This window comes from Xenopus tropicalis, chromosome 6 (assembly GCF_000004195.4).
Source record: "Xenopus tropicalis strain Nigerian chromosome 6, UCB_Xtro_10.0, whole genome shotgun sequence".
In the NCBI taxonomy this organism is placed as follows: Eukaryota; Metazoa; Chordata; class Amphibia; order Anura; family Pipidae; genus Xenopus; species Xenopus tropicalis.
This window is the reverse complement of record NC_030682.2, coordinates 87,708,531-87,729,975: the sequence shown is the minus strand read 5'-3', so window position 1 is coordinate 87,729,975 and position 21,445 is coordinate 87,708,531. Positions and strand designations below refer to the sequence as shown.

At 40.2% G+C, this 21,445-nt stretch overlaps 2 protein-coding genes across 5 annotated transcripts in view; one reads left to right on the top strand and one right to left on the bottom strand.

Moving 5' to 3' along the window:
* Positions 1 to 21,445, top strand: part of bphl (biphenyl hydrolase-like (serine hydrolase)) — a 35,400-nt gene that overhangs the window by 7,089 nt on the left and 6,866 nt on the right. The window contains exons 6-9 of one of the 4 annotated variants that reach the window (XR_004223264.1): positions 885 to 1,008; positions 2,900 to 3,031; positions 8,534 to 8,657; positions 9,557 to 9,902. Coding sequence is in view for 3 of the 4 variants with exons in the window: in XM_002936417.5 (XP_002936463.1) it covers positions 885 to 1,008; positions 2,900 to 2,993 (218 nt within the window). In the remaining variant the exon portion in view is untranslated. Of the gene's footprint in view, positions 1 to 884; positions 1,009 to 2,899; positions 3,032 to 8,533; positions 10,215 to 21,445 lie in introns of those variants that run through there. The other 3 variants (XM_002936417.5, XM_012965425.3, XM_031904451.1) reach the window with 3 other exon arrangements.
* On the bottom strand, positions 6,848 to 11,490 carry tubb2b (tubulin beta 2B class IIb). Its single transcript, NM_203944.1, has 4 exons — positions 11,321 to 11,490; positions 10,006 to 10,114; positions 9,700 to 9,810; positions 6,848 to 8,195 (listed from the first exon to the last, which is right to left on the bottom strand). Exons 1-4 carry the CDS (start codon positions 11,375 to 11,377, stop codon positions 7,135 to 7,137), a joined length of 1,338 nt encoding a protein of 445 aa, NP_989275.1. The 5' UTR covers positions 11,378 to 11,490; the 3' UTR covers positions 6,848 to 7,134.

Sequence of the window (21,445 nt, the reverse complement as noted above, 5' to 3'; positions counted from 1 at the left end):
CCACCTTTCATAACTGGCACTCATTCTTGTATACACAAATACAGATTACATTATAAGTGGAAAGCATTTGTAAAACAAGCTGTTTAAAAAGAGAGGGTAATATAGAATGATTATGCCATTTAATTCATATTAATCCATTTTTAATACAGGTATGGGATCCCTTGTACAGAAACCAGCTATCCAGAAAGCTCTGAAGGACATCTCCCAAAAGAGACCATTATAGGCAGATAGCGTAATTCTAATTATTAAAACTGATGAATCAATAATGGTGGCAAAACAATACTGTTGGGTTTATTTAATGTTAAAATGATTTTTAGATATGGTGATCCAAATTACAGAAAGACCCCTCTTCAGGAAAACCCCAGGTCCCAAACATTCCTGATAATGCATCCTATTCTTGTAATACAAAATGTATATGTAAAACAGTAAGATTATACTTATAATTAAATTGGTTACAAGTCTCTGGTCAGCTTTGGTTAAGAGCACTTAAAAGAAACAGTATAGTATTTCAAAACATAATATTTGTATACTTTTATTTTCCTTTGCTGTTTGCTGTTTTGTAGCTGGTTTGTTTTGTCACCATTTAGTGAAAAACGTTTCCTAAAACTCCCCCTAAATGTGGCAGTAGAATGTATGTCAGCAATGATTGTGTACTCCCTGCTCCCTGCACATACCCATGTTGCCATGTGACTGTAGTCTAATGGAGGGGTGGCAAACATACAGCCCATCAGATGGTTTATACTACAACTCTCAGCATCTCTTACCTTCACAAATAAATGGAAAATCATGATATGTAATTTGCAGATCAAATCAGTTTTGGTGACTTTTAGATTATATGATTTAGTTTTAAAAATGACATTCTAATTTATATGACTTATTGACAGGTAATATATGCCAACATTTACTTCCTTTAATTGATTGCCCAACATTGATCATACATGGGCTGAAAGATGCAATGGTCCCATCCTTTCATCCACAGTATATTCACGAACAAATCAAAGGTTCAAGGTAAGGAGTGCCATTGCTCACTATGTTTCCCATGGTTTAGTGGGGATCTAAACCCTCTATAAAGCTGCTTGAATTTATAACAAGCTTTTTTAAAGTAATTAATATATAAGGTACTGTTACCCTACATTGGCAAAAAAAATGTGTGTTTGCTTCAGAAAGATTACTATCATTTTTATAAAGAAACTCATATGTAGCCATGTGGACAGTCATTTAATCTGAAAAAGCAGACAATAGATAGCAGATAAGATCTGTAGAATATACAGGAAGATTAAAAAGGATCAAATGACATTTTAGGACCTCTGCAGAACTATAATAAGTACCTCTTTTATACACAATTGGATATTTGTTTACAGGTTCTAAATCAATTTATTATTATCAAATGACATTTTAGGACCTCTGCAGAACTATAATAAGTACCTCTTTTATACAAAATTGGATATTTGTTTACAGGTTCTAGATCAATTTATTATAAGCTTCATCTCCTTAAAATGAGACACTTTCTATATATAATCAATATATTATCTGAAATAATCAAGTTACTCTTCACAATCCCTTTCTCAGTAATCTCTCCATGCAAGTCAGATACTGATTGACAGCTAGGTCTAATATTATATTGGGGTGTGTCCACTTTTGCCTAGATAGTGAATTAGAACAATGTATCAGAATAACAGAATATCAAAAATGGTAGTAAATTAAATTGAGTAAATATATACATCTATTAGATGAAGCTTGTAGTAAATTTTCATTTACATGAAAGTTATCCTTTAATAAGATGCCAGCAATAACATCACTTTTGGGCTGCTTATCTTCCACATAGGTCTCGTGTCTGTGCTTGTTTTGGTTTTATTGCTGCATGGCAACAAAACAACATTGCCTCAAATCATTTCCCTATTATGGTTAATGTGAATTGCAGGGATTTGCCACACAGTAATTAATTATTGGCCAAAAATGCAGGTCACCTATTTCATTATTATTATGCTTTCTTTCTATAGTACAAACATATTTCTCAACACTTTACTGATATTATTAAGCATTCCCTCCTGCAGTGAAGTGTATAATCTAACATAACACACACACATTAATATCAGTTTTATCAAAAGCCAAATTAGCAGCCTTCGCGTTTTTGGAGGAAACCCAGGTATCAAAAGGAAACCTCATAGACACAGGGAAAACATATGCACATTTTACATAACAGTAAGTGCAGATTTTTGGTGAAATAATTACTTGCATTACTACTATTAATTAGTTCTTTAGTGGGTCTTACTGTGCCACATTATGGCAGGTAAACAGACTCACAGTTAGCCAATGATGGATTTTATTTAAAAGGTAACAAGTGGTGGCAACTGATTTTTTCATTACCATATTTTTGAGCAAAATCAGAAGCTGCAAATAATTTATTTTAAAGGAGGAAGGCAAGGGAAGCCATTATATACAGTTGAGCTCCAAACATCTCCGGACACGACATGCTGCTAAAACCAGGTCTTTATTGTTCCATCTAAAAACTGGACGCCTAGGGAAGCCATTACAGCTGTTGTGAAGTTATAGCTTTGAGAATCCCGTTCAGCTTAGCTAACAGTTTAGAGAGTCATATTGCGTATCACTGCTAATGGTCCATATTTAGTAAATTATAGTTAGAGAGACCATATACCTTTCCTGCTGAGCATAGTTTCCTGGGGAAGTTGCTGTTGATGGAACAGCAGGATGATTTTAATAAATGGGCAAAACAGTCAGTTGCCCAGGGCCCACCATTAGACTTTCATCTGCAATAACATCTGCAGATGATAAAGCTGCATTAAACAGCTGTAACAACCAATAGCAGAACCTTAGAATTATGCAACCAGTTCACCTCCGTGGATAGTGTGTTATCATTTAATGCATATTTATTTTGTAGACTTCATCTAATGCCAGATGGGAAGCACAATCTTCACTTACGATATGCAGAAGAATTCAATAGACTTGTCAAAGACTTTCTCTGTGGAACATAGCTTCTACTTAGTAAGGAAAAATAAAAAGCAATCTACAGGTACGTAAACGAAATAAACACATTATTGTTAAAGAAAATATTTTTTACGTGATTCCAACTGAATGTGAAAATGATCCAGAGCAGTGCTGTCCAACTTCTGTTGTACCGAGGGCCGGAATTTTTCCGACCTACGTGGTGGAGGGCCGATAATGGAAGCCAGTTTTGACCACTCCCCTTTTTGAAACCACACCCATGTTATCACATGACCATACCCATATTAATGGTTGTAGTACAGCAAAAACCTGCCATACTCTGCCTGCCCTACCCTGCCTGTGTGTGCCATACTCTGCCTTCCCTACCCTGCCTGTGTGTTCCATACTCTGCCTTCCCTACCCTGCCTGTGTGTGCCATTCTCTGCCTTCCCTACCCTGCCTGTGTGCCATACTTGGCTGGTTTGTGCCATACTTGGCCTGTGTGTGCCATACTCTGCCTGCCCTACCCTGCCTGTGTGTGCCATACTTTCACTGTGTTTGCCATTCTTGGCTGCTTTGTGCCATACTTGGCCTGTGTGTGCCATACTCTGCCTTCCCTACCCTGTATGGCACACACAGGCAGCATACAGTGACACAATGCTGGCACTGCTCCTACAGTCTGCACAATAACTATATATTAAAAAACGTTTGTTTTTTTTTGCAGTACCACCTCAGTATATGTTCTTTTTGTAGTGTGCAGGGATTATTTGTGGGTTTCTACTGCTCCTGAGGTGTGAACAGGGGAACAATATGGGTGATTACAGCCTGAGCCTGAGGTGCAGGGGGTGAACAATGCAGAGATTAAAAGGTGTGAACAACACAGGGAATTACATATTTAAACAATACAGCCTGATTACAGCCTGAATCTGAGGTGAGAACCATGCAGGGGGGGCAGTTAATCACAGTACTGATACCATTTAAAGCTTACACAAGAGTAAGCCATCAAAGCAGCCAGACAGGTGGGGGGCCACACAGAGGGGGGTCACCAGTTGGACAGCACTGATCCAGAGGATACTCAAAAAACCTTAGGGTACTGTCACAATGTATTTCAATTCTACAACATCCCTCTAGAAATCCCTTGGATAGGAAAATCACGTACAAGCATTGTACAACACTCTGTTATACAAAGACAAGTAAGAGATATTAATGATGGCCAAACAGGTGATTGTTTTGTTTATGAAATGTCATAGTTATTGTGTAAAATGTTATGCTCAATCGTAAAAGCTACCCTTTTGTTGTACTTAGTCAATTTACTTTCTATGTCATCTGTCTGTAGAAGGAACCCCTTACATTGTTTTTTTTTCCCTTATGTTTGCTTTCTCTCTTTTGGCCTTGTCTCTTGCCTCATTAGGCCTTATTTTCCCCACTTTTTGGTTATTTCTTAATTGATTGAAAGTCCTTCATGTTATGTCACTGGATGGCCTTCTGTACCTGTCTCACATATGCAGAGCTAAGATTTATGGCAAACATGGCTTTCTGACCACTGCGGTGCACACAGGGAGGACAACCTTGATCAACTTATTACAAGAGATATTTCTTTCAATAATCCAAAGGGTGTAAGAGAGAGTAGAAAAATCTTCAGAGGGGCCTGGCTCACACAGCAAATCCTCTTATGTCGCCACCCCTCTGTCACGTTCGCCACTGCTTGCCCCAAGGTAGTGTGCCAAGGAGAGTAAAAGACCACAGTCTGGGCCCCCTTGTCCCCGCAGTCTGCTTCCTCTATAGTTACGACAGTGATAATACACCAGGGGAGGTAGAATGCAAAGACACCAAATAAAGATTAATAATATTACAAAAGTACTCAATTCTTGTAGAATATACTATAACCTAGCTCAGTATTTGTCTGTACAGACAGATTTAAGATGTATTACAGCTGCCATCCAATAACCCCTTACATACTTTATGCATCTTACCATTCACCTTCTTTTGAGCTGGTCACCACTTAAGCTGTCTTTGCATTTTGTTAAAGGAATAGTAACACCAAAAAATAATTGTGTATCAAAGTACACATAGGTACAGGTTACATAACAGAAAACAGATAAGCTGTGTAGATTGCCTTTGTATTTTACAGAATTTATCTGTTATCTGCTATGTAACCTGTGCCCTCATGGCTACACAGCAGCTTATTTATATCAACTATAGTAGCGTTTCTGAAACAAACACAGAACTTTTTTGGTGTTACTGTTCCTTTAATTACCTACAGTTGTTTATAAATTTGCCCACAAACCACTCTTCCCCCTTCTCATAAAATTCTTTTAATTGTTCTGTCATAATGGTAACATACTAGTGGATTCAGGAATTTATGGATACCTCAGTGGAAGTGATCAAAGAGGGAGTGGCATGTGCTACCCAGAAAGACAGTCACTATATAGTGGCCTAGTGGGGCCTGTGTTGGGCCTCTGTGTACTTGAAATGACGGGTAGTTTTGAAGCCCAGTTCTGTCCTACTAACCAGTACTGGTATGTCAACTACAAAATAAAAATACAACCCTTGTAATATGTAACTGGATAGAGAACTGGCTGAAGGATAGATTACAAAGAGTGGTTGTAAATGGAACATTTTCTAATTGGACCAGTGTGGTTAGTGGAGTACCGCAGGGGTCAGTCCTTGGTCCTTTGCTTTTTAACTTGTTTATTAATGACCTGGAGGTGGGCATAGACAGTACTGTTTCTATTTTTGCTGATGACACTAAATTGTGCAAAACTATAAGTTCCATGCAGGATGCTGCCACTTTGCAGAGCGATTTGACAAAATTAGATAACTGGGCAGCAAACTGGAAAATGAGGTTCAATGTTGATAAGTGCAAAGTTATGCACTTTGGTAGAAATAATATAAACGCAAACTATCTACTGAATGGTAGTGTGTTGGGGGTTTCCTTAATGGAGAAGGATCTAGGGGTTTTTGTTGATAACAAGTTGTCTAATGCCAGGCAGTGTCATTCTGTGGCTACTAAAGCAAATAAAGTGCTGTCTTGTATAAAAAAGGGCATTGACTCAAGGGATGAGAACATAATTTTGCCCCTTTATAGGTCCCTGGTAAGGCCTCACCTTGAGTATGCAGTGCAGTTTTGGGCTCCAGTCCTTAAGAAGGATATTAATGAGCTGGAGAGAGTGCAGAGACGTGCAACTAAACTGGTTAAGGGGATGGAAGATTTTAACTATGAGGTGAGACTGTCAAGGTTGGGGTTGTTTTCTCTGGAAAAGAGGCGCTTGCGAGGGGACATGATTACTCTGTACAAGTACATTAGAGGGGATTATAGGCAGTTGGGGGATGTTCTTTTTTCCCATAAAAACAATCAGCGCACCAGAGGTCACCCCTTTAGATTAGAGGAAAGGAGCTTCCATTTGAAGCAGCGTAGGTGGTTTTTCACGGTGAGGGCAGTGAGGTTATGGAATGCCCTTCCTAGTGATGTGGTAATGGCAGATTCTGTTAATGCCTTTAAGAGGGGCCTGGATGAGTTCTTGATCAATCAGAATATCCAAGGCTATTGTGATACTAATATCTACAGTTAGTACTAGTGGTTGTATATATAGTGTATGTATGTGAGTGTATAGATTGGTAGGTGTGGGTTAGGTGTGCTGGGTTTACTTGGATGGGTTGAACTTGATGGACACTGGTCTTTTTTCAACCCTATGTAACTATGTAACTATGTAACATGACAACTGGGTTACAGTAATTCCTGTTGCTAGTCTAGTTTCCTGCTAAGGATTGTGTGAATTGTGTGAATGTGAGAAGCATTGTAGTCCTTTTACCCAAGAAACAAATGTGTTCTGTGCACACTGAGATGGATATGTATAATACTTGATACTAGAAAACTACATTAGAAAATACAAAGAGACAAGAATGAGCACAAATACTTTTATGATTTTATCCAATGGGCAAAAACATCTAAGAGTGGTCAAAATCACTTCTACAATCATCCTAATCATGTTTGGGCATTTTGTAAAAGTTAGAAGAGATGCTAAAAACAACAACTGTTACTTTGACTTTGTAAAGGTTACAAAAAATTGATTGTGGTATCAATGACAATAGAAAATGAAGAAACATACTGGAACAAAATCCTGAGCAAATGCTCTAGCTATTTAAAAACTGTGCCTTTTGATTTCTAAAAATGCCAGGATGCATTTGTCATCAAGCTTCATCTTCCCCTTCCTCTTCCTCAAACTCGCCTTGCTCATCAGCTGTTGCATCTTGGTACTGCTGATACTCTGACACCAAGTCGTTCATGTTGCTTTCAGCTTCTGTGAACTCCATCTCATCCATGCCCTCGCCAGTGTACCAGTGCAAGAAAGCTTTGCGACGGAACATAGCAGTGAACTGCTCAGAGATTCTTTTGAAAAGCTCTTGAATGGCAGTGCTGTTACCGATAAAGGTTGCAGACATTTTGAGGCCTCTTGGTGGAATGTCACATACTGCGGTCTTCACATTGTTGGGAATCCATTCAACAAAGTAGCTGCTGTTCTTGTTCTGGACATTGAGCATCTGTTCATCAACTTCTTTCATAGACATTCTTCCACGGAAGATAGCAGCCACAGTGAGGTAGCGTCCATGACGTGGATCACATGCCGCCATCATGTTCTTGGAATCGAACATTTGCTGTGTTAGTTCTGGCACCGTCAGGGCTCGGTATTGCTGGCTGCCACGACTTGTTAATGGGGCAAACCCTGGCATAAAAAAGTGCAGTCGAGGGAAAGGCACCATATTGACAGCCAGTTTGCGTAAATCAGCATTAAGCTGGCCTGGGAAACGAAGGCAGGTTGTTACACCACTCATTGTGGCAGATACAAGATGATTAAGATCACCATATGTTGGTGTGGTTAACTTTAAAGTGCGGAAGCAGATATCATAAAGGGCCTCATTGTCTATGCAGTAGGTTTCATCTGTGTTTTCCACCAACTGATGAACTGAAAGGGTTGCATTGTATGGTTCAACCACAGTGTCTGAGACTTTGGGTGATGGCATCACACTGAATGTATTCATGATTCGGTCAGGGTACTCTTCCCTTATCTTACTGATGAGCAGGGTTCCCATGCCGGAGCCTGTGCCACCACCCAGAGAATGGGTCAACTGAAAACCTTGTAGGCAGTCACAGCTCTCTGCTTCTTTTCTCACCACATCCAGAACAGAGTCCACCAGCTCAGCTCCTTCCGTGTAATGACCCTTGGCCCAGTTATTGCCAGCACCACTCTGACCTAAAAATACAATTATATGCTTAAAATTATGAACATTAAAAGGTTCTAAGCTTGAGGAATTAGAGTTCCTAAAATACTGTACAAGCAGAAACAGTAGGAAAATGAATATGTAAAGAATGCCTATATGGTGACAATGAAAACTATAACGGTTTTAAAGCAAACAAAAAATGGTATTTCCATGCTAAAAAATGCCTCGTTCCTAAAAAAAAATGGCTTGTTTGGCTTGGCCTTATGTCCATGACTTGTAAGCATAGAAGTTAGTATATTCTCTACATTTGGTACATTCTTTATGGTCCAACAGATGACAAACTTAACCTTAGTTTTATGTTTATTCTTAGGTGAAGATAAGAAGAGGGTGGTAGTAGACATAACTGGAGAAGCTACGCTGCCATGGCTGGAAGTGGTTTAGTCAAATGACATTTGGCTGGGGCATACACAAACCAAGTTTTCTTTAAATTCTATGTACAAACACTTTTTACGATGCTGTGTTTGTTCGTATTGTTCAATATTAAGTTTAACCATGTCAATACTGTGTCAGTATTGCCATAACTGCTCCTCCCTCTAGAGCCTTTTAGATTTTTCATTTATTTCTGTTTCCCTATTCATTTATGCATTCCTTTGGGCGTATTACTGAGTCCCGTTGGCAAGCAGACAAGTGCAGTGAGTACAACATGCGCTGGTATCTGTAGGCATGAATGCATATTAATAGCTCCCCAGTTGAAATTGTGGATTTTGGTCTCCATGGCAACAGCCACATAATAGGTGAGGAAGGTTTAAAATCTGTCTTACAGGCAATGTCAGCTCAGTGTGAACAAGGGGGAATTGTGGTCTCTTCTGGCAACCTAATCCTCCTAGAACATCATATTGTTAGCTAACACACAGCGGCATGGGCAATTCTCCATCAGCGGTTACAGTAGATAATACACCAAGGGAAGTGGGATTCAAAGATACCAGATTATTCATTCCTGTAACATGCACTAGACTCTAGCTCAAAGCCTGCTTGTACAACAAGATTAAATATGTATTACAACTGACATCCAATTACTCCTTCCATCTTTTATGCAATTTTGCATCTGTGTTCCTTTAAGAGGCACAGGAAGGTTGCCTTTAAATATGTGATTATATCACTATGAAAACACCTTTATCATTATGAAAACCTGCCTTATTTATATTTTATATGATTTTGTTGTGGAGCTGCCATAATGCTGCCTTTACTGTGTTTAAATGAAATCTCATCCTGAGAATCTAATGAAGCAATATGGCTCAGCTAGTATATAGCCAGGAATTATTATTTTATTTTGACACATTGCTGGAAATTTAGTTTTCTCTTCCTGTGAAAATCATTTCCTATTTTCCTTTAGGTCTCAATTGTCATAGCTATGGGCTGTAGAACAACAGAAGCAGAGATTCAGGGGAGCGGTGTATCACCACATGGAAGATTATTTTATTGGATTACATTGTGGTTTGCTATTACTAAACAATATGTATACAGTCAGGTACATACCAAAGACAAAGTTGTCTGGTCTGAAAATCTGCCCGAATGGCCCAGATCTGACAGAATCCATTGTGCCTGGTTCCAAATCCACAAGGATGGCACGGGGTACAAATTTGTTACCTGTTGGGAGAGAAAAAAAAATCAGCTTCTCTGGTCTATCAGATGTATTCAGCGTATTCCCACATAAAAATAAATAAAACAATGACACTGAATTTATTAGTGCATGTATTTAATGAGGAAATATGTAAACTACTCTTTTTTTTACTTTATTAACTGTTGAAAAATATGTAAGGGGTTGCTTTAAATGTTAATGACCTGTGGCTTCATTGTAATATACGTTGATCCTTTCTAGTTGCAAATCACTGTCTCCATGGTAACTGCCTGTAGGATCAATTCCGTGTTCATCACTGATGACTTCCCAAAACTGAAAGGAAACAAAATTAATAAAATATCACTTTTCTTGCAAGCCTTTATACATCTAGAAATATATAATGCATACTGAATAAATCATCCTATCTTATAAAGCAAAGTGCTACAATGGTTTCTACAAAAATTATGTTTGCTGATACAATGCTCAGCACCACACCCAGTGCAATGGAGTCCTGGGTTTATTAGGTGCCTAATAGTATTAAATACAAATGTATGACATTTATGTCTGAAATCTGAAACCAGTATGAAGAATCTGTCATTTCAGTAAGCAGGGGTCAATTTTTTTTTATAAATGGGAAACAATGGAATAAAAATGGGAAACTATTACTATAAAATATATATATATATATATATATATATATATATATATATATATATATAATCATCTGCATAAATAGATGGAGACAATTCCATAGATAGATAGATGGATGATGATTGATAGACAGAAATGTTTTTATCCATTATTACTATTTTTGCTGTAGAATATGCCCAGTTGTAGTAGTAATACTATGGCTATTAAGGCACAAAAGGCAAAGAAGCCAACCCCCCCCTGTCAGAAGGGCCCCACCCACACACTGATGGGCACTGACCTGCCGGTAGATCGGTAACAAAGGCAGAGCCCCTGCAAGAGAAAAGCCCCCCCCCCCCCCCCATGCTTTGTTGTCTAGGAACAAGTGAAAGAAGCCTAATGCAATATTTATATACTGTGATGGGATTACAGAAAATTCCCATAGAATATTAATGAGATACATTTCCTGACAAGCTAAAGCAAATGAATGTATGTACTAGAGCTGGGAACAGTAAATGGTAGGAATAATCCATAGAAAAGACTGGTTTCTCTTTCTCACACCAGCCCCGACTGGATACCGCAGGGAGGTGTCGCACCCGACTCGCTGATCAGATGCAGCGATATCAGTCTCACACAGAATAACGGCGGCTGAATGGGAAGACATTCCTTGCGGCCACTCGAGCAGAAATCATTGCGCTCAGTGTCGGACAGTGAATGGGAATGAATTATTCATAGGGTGCCATTGCCCCCAGCTATTGTGATGGTAGAACGGCACAGCTATATACCTGTATATTGAACCGTTTTACCCACACATTATGCAATTGGTCTCAAAACAGGGCTCGCTGCTTAGCAGACTACAACTCCCAGCATCCCCACACAGCTGGATTAGCACATTGGTACTATTATACTTACTTTAGCTCCAATTTGGTTACCGCACTGGCCAGCCTGGATGTGCACGATTTCACGCATGGTTACGATTGATTGGTATTGGTCTTATAAGCGGTGTAAATCAGTGGATGTTGTAGCCCTTTCTTGTTGCTTTACTTGCCCCTTTGTGCACACCCCTATGGTGTCTGGCCGGCTAGGTGTCTGGGCTGGCAGATGCCTGTTCTGCTGCCTTTTATACACTTGCGGCTCAGGGAGGGTGCGGGAGGGTGCTACTCCCACCCACAGTTGCTCTCCCATTCACTGCCTCTGGGCCTGGGTCCGGATGATGTAATGGTGGATGGAGCCACTGGGCCCGAGCATAGTGGAGATGAGAGCCAATCACATAGCAAGGGAGGGAATGGGAATGGGTGCTGCATTGTCTCCCCATCAGGCAGCAACCACCAAGAAGGGGAAAAGGATGCTGAAAAATGTGCTTATTGCTTATTACAAAGGAATATTAGAAAATGAAAAAAAATCTTAATTACAACACCAATGAGAAGCTAATTATACCCACTGAACTGTGCTATCCATGATATTATTTGATATTATTTGAAATGTATTTTTGGCAGGTACCATCCCCCATACTATCCAGCTTTCCCATCATTGTGAGCTGTGTAGGGGGGAGGAAGGTGCAGTGGGGATGGGTGCCACTCTGCAGCTGACTCACAATTTCATTTTATCACATGATACACTTCCATATCCATTTCTGCTCTAATCTCTCTCCAGGGGTTTCCAGGTCTTCAATATCCCCCTCCATTCAACTAGAAGCAGCACATCTGCCACAGACCACAAACACACACAGGCTCATGATTTAAAGGGCCAGGGCAGGATATGCCCGTTCATTTATTTAATTGCTTCTGCAAAAAAAAGGAAAGGAAAGCGAAAAATGATGAGGCGGAACAATGTGGCGACAATTTAAAGAATGCAGTTCAACACCACCAATTGTAGGACCACACAATGTAGTTCAGCCCCAGTGATAGGGACAGGCAATATAGTTCAGCACCAACTGCAGGTTCATATAATGACGATCCCTTGATACACTTACTTTCTCCTAAAGTCTTTTACTGACATGACTATAAATGTGAAAAAATGCAATGTACAGTGCAGCTGGCCAGGCTTGAGAATAATCCCTGTGAGGACTGAAACTATATGGGGCCCTCCAACTGGCCAACTACCCAACTGCTATCTGTCTGAAAATAGGGCAAATGTTGATCAGGCAGGTTTGCGTTTTGGGTTAGGAATGCACTGGCTTGTTGATAAGGTCCTTGTCTCAACAGCCTGTATCCCATCAGTGTGATCCTGTATCACCCAACCCAATGTCCGCAAATGAGCAGATCTTTCAGTTTATGACCACTTTTACTCATATAGAGATACTCTAGTAATTGGCCCTTGGTGTAAGCTAAACATTAGCAAATCCATCTGCAGTGGAACACAAGTGGATCCTGGGAATAATCAGCTGACTGGGGAGAAAATGCAGCAAAATGTCTGAAATGCTGCTGAGGAGTCAGCACTGCAGCCAGGGGTTCCAAGCTTACTGTAGCTCTGATAAAAGCTACCAGAGCAGCATGGGGGGTTGCTAATGAGAAGACATTTTATAGCCAATAAATCTGTGACATTTTCCTTACTTTATGGCATTGCAAAGTATTACATGCATGCCACTTTTGATTGAGTATCATTTCTAACAAAGAAAAAAAAAATAAACTTTATTTTATCTATTTTGTATCACATTGGCATATACCTATTGAGCAGGAAGACACTAAATACAGGAATTAGAATTTTGTATTTGGCAAAAAAAAAATGGAATGAGTACATCCATATAGGTGGCTTCAGACTTAGTTGCCCATGTATTGGCCCATGTATGGGGCCTTCTCAATGGTGAGGACCGCACTGGTATATGGATGCAGTCCTCTCCAACTTTAAGGGAAATATTTGCATTTCAAGAGGACTATGAAGGAGTATGCAATTATTTTTAAAAATAGAAAAGCAAAACTGATATTAATGAAGGTGTTCAACACATAAGAATTATATCCTTCTGGTATTATTACATGTACCTGTGCCTCACTGCCATGTTCTGAAAATAACATTATTGCAGTAAATGTCAGATTCATTGCCAAGAAATGTGTATTTTAGTGGTCCAGCTGTTGGGAAGAGGCATTCTTAGTGCCCAAATGTGAAGCTTTTTGCTGTCATGCAGACACAGCTTTCTACTTTCTTTCTTGTGCTGCATCAGGGGAGGGGAAGGGCTAAACCCACACAAAGCAGGAGGAGATGCTAATGAAAGTGTCACAGGGAACTGGGGGGGGGGAGAAGATGCTGCTGTTGGAAGAGGAGGGTCACACATACCAGGGATGTGGGCATTAGTCTGTCTAGGGAAGGGGCACTTTGAAATGGAGAGGAAGCAGAAGCTGGCAAGGCAATAAAGGTGCAAGGTGACTGCGCAAACAGGCTTAACCAGATGCTCACATCATATCTGCATGTAAAATACCAAATTATATTGTATTAAATTGAATGCATGTATGTGTGTGAGTATGTGTGTTTGTAGACATATAAATCTGCATGATGTAGGCAGTCTTGCCTTTTAATGTATTCTGCTTACTGAAGGGGTTAAGAAATGAGGATGATGTAGCCAGTGAGTCCCTCAGACTATCCCCCAAGTATCTGTTACAGTACTGAATCATTGCCGCTGGCATGGCTATTAGCTGCTGCTGTCATTGTCTGTCTGGCACAGGGCACACATAGCAGTTTGTGCCTTACAAGAGAAGCATTTTTGCTCCGTGCATCCTTTACATCCCCGGCAGCAGTAACCCATAGCTTATAAATAGATGACCAGTAAATTCTACCTGCTGATTGGTTGCCATAGTTTACTGCATCCTGGTAAATTTAAGTGTCTTTTATTACATAACTCCCATATAGGTTAAAGTACAGACCTAGTGCAGAGTGCAAAAGTGGAACTTTTAAATGCAAACTGCCATCTTTGTGGCTATGCTTAGTGCAACTACATGGAAGTGCAAGGAATGTGTTTAAACAGGGTCGGACTGGGGGGGTGCAGGGCCCACCGGGGCTACTATTTACCTTCTTCCATGCCATTGTTGAATTTATTGTTTTATTCAGAGACTATAGGGTTCCTTCCAGTTTTTACCCACAAATGCTAAATATGCATCTGTGTATTTGATAAAATGGCTCAAAATATGCTAAAGTCTTTTGTGATAAGTGTCCAAAAAGCACCTATATTATCTCCAGTCATCTGAATGACATTACCCTGTAGGAATCAACCTCAGAAAATCTGTGATATCCCACAAATCAATTGGGATCCCCACACCACATCTGTATGTAGATCTTCACCTAAATTCAACTTTCTTTGCGTTTCCTGCATTTCCAAAGGTCTCTGTCCAAATCTATGACCGCATTTACAGTGTCCATTTAACTTTCTGTCTCCAAGTCCAAAATGTTATACAGCATGACTAATGGCAGCCATCAGAATTACTCAGGCAATTTCCTGCTAATAACAAAAGCATCCTATTTTCTTTTCTAGCCTGTGACTCCCACTGGCAAATTTTCTGGAGCTAATCAAGACAAGTCTTTAACTGGCAATTATTCCTAGCAAACAAATCCTGTAAGTTATGGTCTTGTTTGTGTACAGGAAGCAACACATGCTTGTTAGTAATGAAATTCTAAGTGCAGAGTATACTCTGCCTGCTTACCCTGCCTGTGTGTGCCATTCTCTGCCTGCCCTACCCTGCCTGTGTGTGCCATACTCTGCTTGTGTATGCCATACTCTGCCTGCCCTACCCTGCCTGTGTGTGCCATACTCTGCCTGCCCTATGCTGCCTGTGTGTGCCATACTCTGCCTGCCCTACCCTGCCTGTGTGTGCCATACTCTGCCTGCCCTACCCTGCCTGTGTGTGACATACTCTGCCTGCCCTATGCTACCTGTGTGTGTCATACTCTGCCTGCCCTATGCTACCTGTGTGTGCCATACTTTGCCTGCCCTATGCTGCCTGTGTGTGCCATACTTTGCCTGCCCTATGCTGCCTGTGTGCCATACTTTGCCTGCCCTACCCTGCCTGTGTGTGCCATACTTTGCCTGCCCTATGCTGCCTGTGTGTGCCATACTCTGCCTGCCCTACCCTGCCTGTGTGTGCCATACTTTGCCTGCCCTATGCTGCCTGTGTGTGCCATACTTTGCCTGCCTATGCTGCCTGTGTGTGCCATACTCTGCCTGCCTATGTTGCCTGTGGGAGGTAAATCTTGCAGGGGGTTGTTCCAGGAGTTTGTTAGCAAATAGTCATTAAATGGTCCCTAAGGTGTGTAATTATATGCTGGTGGTTGCTGTGCTATCCACAGGGGAGGAGGCATATGGATTTAAGGGCATGTCTTAATATGACATAATATAATTCTTTCACATATGAATGAAGGGTGATAGCCCTACAGTGAGCACCAACCATTGGGTTTTTGCTGCGCTACCAGCATTAATGTGGGTATGGCCTTAAAAGCTCTTGTGATAACATGGGTGTGGTTTAAAAAATGTAAGTGGTCAAAACTGCTTTCCTTATCGGCCCTCCACCATGCAGGCCAGAAAAATTCCGTTGCTCGGTACCACAGAAGTTGGACAGCACTACTGTATCCTTGTGCATAGGTAGATACAAGCTCATCATCTTAAAAAAAATGTCTAAAACATTATTGAATACCTTAATAAGTCATTTTATGTTGGAATATCTTGTGTATTACCCATGTGACCAAAAGTTCTTTGAGATATAAAAGCAAACCTTCCTGGTGTTTCACTGTATCTGAGCTTCGTGCTAGGAGAACAGCTTGGGAGTGATTGCTCATTATTCATACACAAGCAGCACAAGCTGTAGCTACAGTAATGGTCATTAGAAACCATGGGTGGGCAGTTCATGAATAATGTAACACAATATGTGAGTACTACGTGGGTTGGAAAGGTTTGGGAGCTGCTTGGTCAGCTCTTGCGCATCAGCATATAATGTATGTTATGTTATGTTTAGCTTCCACTTCAATGAGTCTGGCAACATTTCCCTTGACTTTTGAAATCATTTTAAGTTTTGGAAAACACCAGGCAGTTCAAGTAGGCCAGGGCTGTAGGTTTGCCATCTCACACCCTCAAGGGCTCATATTCACAAGTGTTTTTTGTATGCGTTTATAAATGCATGCTGAGTGCAAACATTTGAGCGCATAAAAAAATGCTTGTGACTATGAGCCCTAATATTGGCCACATATTAAATCAACATCCTGCATGGCTAATTAACAATCTATTTAGACGCATGCTGCAGACTGAACTGATTTATGTGCAGCCATGCAGCATGTATCTAAATGAATTGCTAACTAGCCATGCAGGATGTGGAATGAATATGCAGCTGGTATTAAATAGGTGAGGTGGCAACCCTTAGGGCTGTCTAAATATACCCATGAGAGACATGGCCTTCTAGAGGCTTTCTGGTCAGGCTGCTTCTTCTTAAAGGGCTTATTTACCTTTAAATTAAGTTTTAGTATGACATAGACATTAATATTCTGAGACAATTGCAATTGGTTTTCATTTTTTATTTTTTGTAGTTTTTCGATTATATATTTTTTTGTTCAGAAACGCTCCAGTTTGGAATTTCAGGCACTTACTGGTTGCTAGGGTCCTGTTTACCTTAGCAGCAAGTCAATGCTTTGAATGAGAAACTGGAATATGAATAGTAGAGGAACTGAAGAGAAATATAAAGAATGAAAAGTAACAATAATAATAATACCATTGCAAGTTCACAGAGAAATAGTCTTTTGGCTGCTGGGGTCAGTGACCCCCATTTGCAAGCTGCAAAGGCAAATAATTCAAAAACTATAAAAAATAAACAGTGAAGACCAACAGCAAAGTTGCTAGGAATAGGACATTCAATAACATACTAAAAGTTAACTGCCACCCCTTTAAAATAGGATTGATAGTGATGTCAATGAACCCAAGTGATGTGGGTAAAGATTTAACACTAAATGCTCTCAGTGATTAGTATATACCCTTAAATGTATAGGGGTGATATGTAGTAAGCCTTAAACGTACATAACATTTAATCATATAATGCCAGCTTAATGTATTCTCTCCTCAATATTTTTAAAAAAATACATTTAGATACATTTTTGGACACATCAATAATCTCTTTCATGGAGCCTTAAAAGGCCATAATTAGTCATAAAAGTCATACATTTAGAATGTTAGGCGTTTTAGATATTTCAGAGAAGGAACAGCTGTTAAAATCTGCTTTTACAGTCGGAGCATTTGCATACTGAAGCACAGCAACATTTAACCCCAGAGGGCTTTTATGGGTAATGCCTGCACTGATTAGTTAGGCTTTCACAATACAGATGCAGCTCTATTGATTTTTTAAAGGAAATATATACTCTAAGTACTGTTTCGGAAGACACGGTTAACAATTTAAAAACTAAAGCATAGGTTATGAACTTTTCTTAACTCCTTTGTGGCCACACGTGTGTGTTTTTTTGTTGTGTGTAGGCGATAATCATGGGTCAGGTTAACCCCCATTGCTTCCTATTGATTGATAAACGTGGGGTATGTAGCAGCAGGGAATCTGAAATGCACTACAGGGATCAATGATTAGTCAGTAGTGAATATCCACTAAAAACAGCTGATCTTGGGTATATAGGATATACAGTACATATATATAGGCTATAATGTATCTGCACTATAAAATATAAGGATATTAGAAGACACATCATTCCATGAGCATATAAAGGTTTCATCCAGGTTCATAAAAGTTGAATTGACTATATTTTACTTTGCAAGTGCTTTATTTATTATTTTTTTAATGTATTTTCTGTTATTTATATAACACCTACACATTTCCACAGCACTTTACAGATATTATGCATCATTCACATTTGTCCCTGAACCAGAGGAGCTTACAATCTAAAGGCCCCTATCACATTCACCCTATGGTCAATTTAGTCAGAAACCAATTAGCCTGCTTGTATGTTTTTAAAATGTAGAAGAAAGCCCCCTCAGACACAGAGAAAATACATACAAACTCCTATCCTGGGGATACTGTCTGTTGAGGTTGGCCAGAGTGTGCAGTAGGGTGCTTGTTGAAGTTCAGGGTTTTACAGCGAGGGAAAAGGGTGGCTTGGGAACATTCAAAAGTCATTAAGAGTATATTCTGATTGTGACAACCAAACATATATTTTTTTTAAAATAGTGGAGAGACCCTATTTCTGTTGCCATGTTTTTTTACCCACAACATTTATTCCCACAATTCCATGTACCACTGCAACAATTGCACCCCATGTATCAGGGCTCTTACTCACAACTGTCTTTTCCAACTTCCACCGCAGGGACTGCAGGTGCACATTTGGACTGATTAGACACAACTAAAGGTCCCCATACACTATAAAATCCGCTCGCTTGGCCATGTCGCCAAGCAAGCGGATCTTCACCCGATATCCCCACCTACAGGTGGGCAATATCGGGGGGCATGTAGGCGAATTCGATCGTTTGGCCCTGGGGCCAAACGATCGCATTCTAAACGCGGCATTGGGGCAGTCAGTTCGGGGACCGCATCAACTAGCCCATGCGGTCCCCGATCCGACTGGATTTTCTACCCTGGCTGATCAATATCTGGCCAATTTCAGGCCAGATATCGTCAGCCAGGCCCCTCGGTTCTGCCCCTACACGGGCAGATAAGCTGCTGAATCGGCCCAAGGGACCGATATTGGCAGCTACTATCTTCCCTTGTATGGGGACCTTAACCTAAGGCTAATGCCACACGAAGCGTATGGCACATATTTATGGCAAGCCGAAAAAAAATCTTGCTGATAATATGCACCATATGCTTAAAACTCCCCCTGACCTATGCACCCAAATGAACTCAATACACTAGGGGGCTGATTTACTTACCCACGAACGGGTCGAATGGAGTCCGATTGCGTTTTTTTCGTAATGATCGGTACTTTGCGATTTTTTCGTATGTTTTAACGCTACGAAAAATGCGCAACTTTTCGCATAAGTTTTAACGCTACGCAAAATGCGCAACTTTTTACGCAACTTTCGTAATGGATACGAAAAACTCGCGTTTTTACGCAAAAATCGTATTGGATCCGAAAAATTCGTACAGAATCCGAAAAAATCGCAAAACATACGAAAAAGTCGCAAAATATTCGTTTTCAAGTCGGAACTTTTCCAATTCGGGTCGGATTCGTGGGTTAGTAAATCAGCCCCTAGGTGTCAGGCACATGTAGCCGATATCTGCATAGAAACACGAGAAAATGCAAAGTCTTGCATTTTTAGGCGGATATTGGCTATATGTGCCTGCACCTGAATGTATTCAATTCATTCGGGTGCAGGCACAGGTAGGAGCATATGGAGTGTATTTTCGGGAAGCGTTTTTCGGCTTGCTAAAAATATGCGCCATATGCTACGTGTGGCATTAGCCTTCAAGTCTGAACTGGCCAGAGTGGGGACTGGTCATTAATGGTGGTCAGCATTAGTATGACATTTGTGTGGTATTCAGCTTAAAGGTGACAGTAGATCCAGGGTTTCCAAGTGCCAATTGGTGTACTTGCATGCAAGATGGCATGGAGGATACAGTAGTGCTAATCACAAAGAGCATCTTAGGATGCATGAATGAATGGTGTCAATGGGTGCAATGACTGTGTTTGTTTTTGTATTGACCCCCAATTGTGGCTGCAGTTGGAAATGAGTCCTAAATATTTCTGAGAAATGGAACCTGTTCACAATTTAATTTTTTCCTCTTTTCCCCATCATCTAGCTAATTTTTAAAGACAAATTTCCACCTGGGCAGTAACCCATGGTGTCCAGTGTTTGCTTTTATTCTTCCACTTGCTGCTGGCTGAAAAAAGCTAATCACTGATTGGTTGCTATGGGTTAATACCCATGTGCAAGTTTGCCCAGTGTTGACTTCTGGATCCTTCTATTCAATAAATAATACAAAATAACAATACAGTTTAGTGTGTTAAAGGCTCAGCGGCCGATCTATAAAGCACCTGTAAATTTTGCTAAGTGGTAACAATAGTTACTCTCTGTAAAACTTTACTAAAGGTTTTGGATTTAATGAACAATGTAATTGTTCTAAAGTGGAAAACAAAATGGTGCAATCTAAGAACTGACAGATGGTGCCCAAACTGGTCCTATAGCACATGGAACAGCAGCTGGCCATAACAGCTGTCCACCTCCTACTTGTGCCTGCACACGGAAGCATTGAATGCACTCAGGTGCAAAGTCTTGGTTTTTTTTGGTATTCTCGGCAAGCGTCTTTTGCCTCCATTGATGTTCAGGGATAAATCTTTAGATATGGAAGTAGATTCAATAGGGATTCTACCTCCACCTACCAATCAGCCCTAAACGCAGACTTTTGAAATTCTTTTGTTCTGCCTGATCGGCGAGCTGATATCCAATGATCTTGCGATATTGGTTGTCTTGTCAGAATATCGTGCATGTATGGCCACCTTTACAGAGGTGACAGTTTATCACTGTGGCTATTACTTGCAGTGAGGTTAAAGAAGGTTGTGGTTGCAATGTAGAAATGTATTATTATTAACACATAATGATAAATTGCCAACATATTCCACAGTGTTGTACAAGAGTGGGCATATATAACTTTTATATTATTACAAATAATGCCCAATACAGGGGTTAAAGTGGTCCCTGTGTCATCTAAAAGGATTAGGGGATAAAGACATAAGGTGTGGTGATAGGCAAGATCAGGAGTCACCAATGTAATATCAGGTAATATCTAATATCTAATGTGGTTCCCTATAACGGGATAGCCCTTTATAACATGCTTATCCCTAATGATGAAAAAAAGCTATTTAGCTGATAATATACTAAGAAACTACAAGTCTGTTTTTATTCAAAACACTTGGTTGTTTAAAGTGGTGCTTATCACTTTATTGAAAAATGAATGTCACAGTAATCAACCAATGATGGGAAAAGTCTAATGCTTTTCAAATGAACTGCTTTGTACTTTCTTCTGAGCTGCTGAATGGATGTGTAGCAGATGGGTGCTATGGGCTAGAGGCAAAGTAATTAAAAGACTGCCAGCATATCCTTGAATACACAGCAGCTGTGCCAAGAGGTCAAGCTAT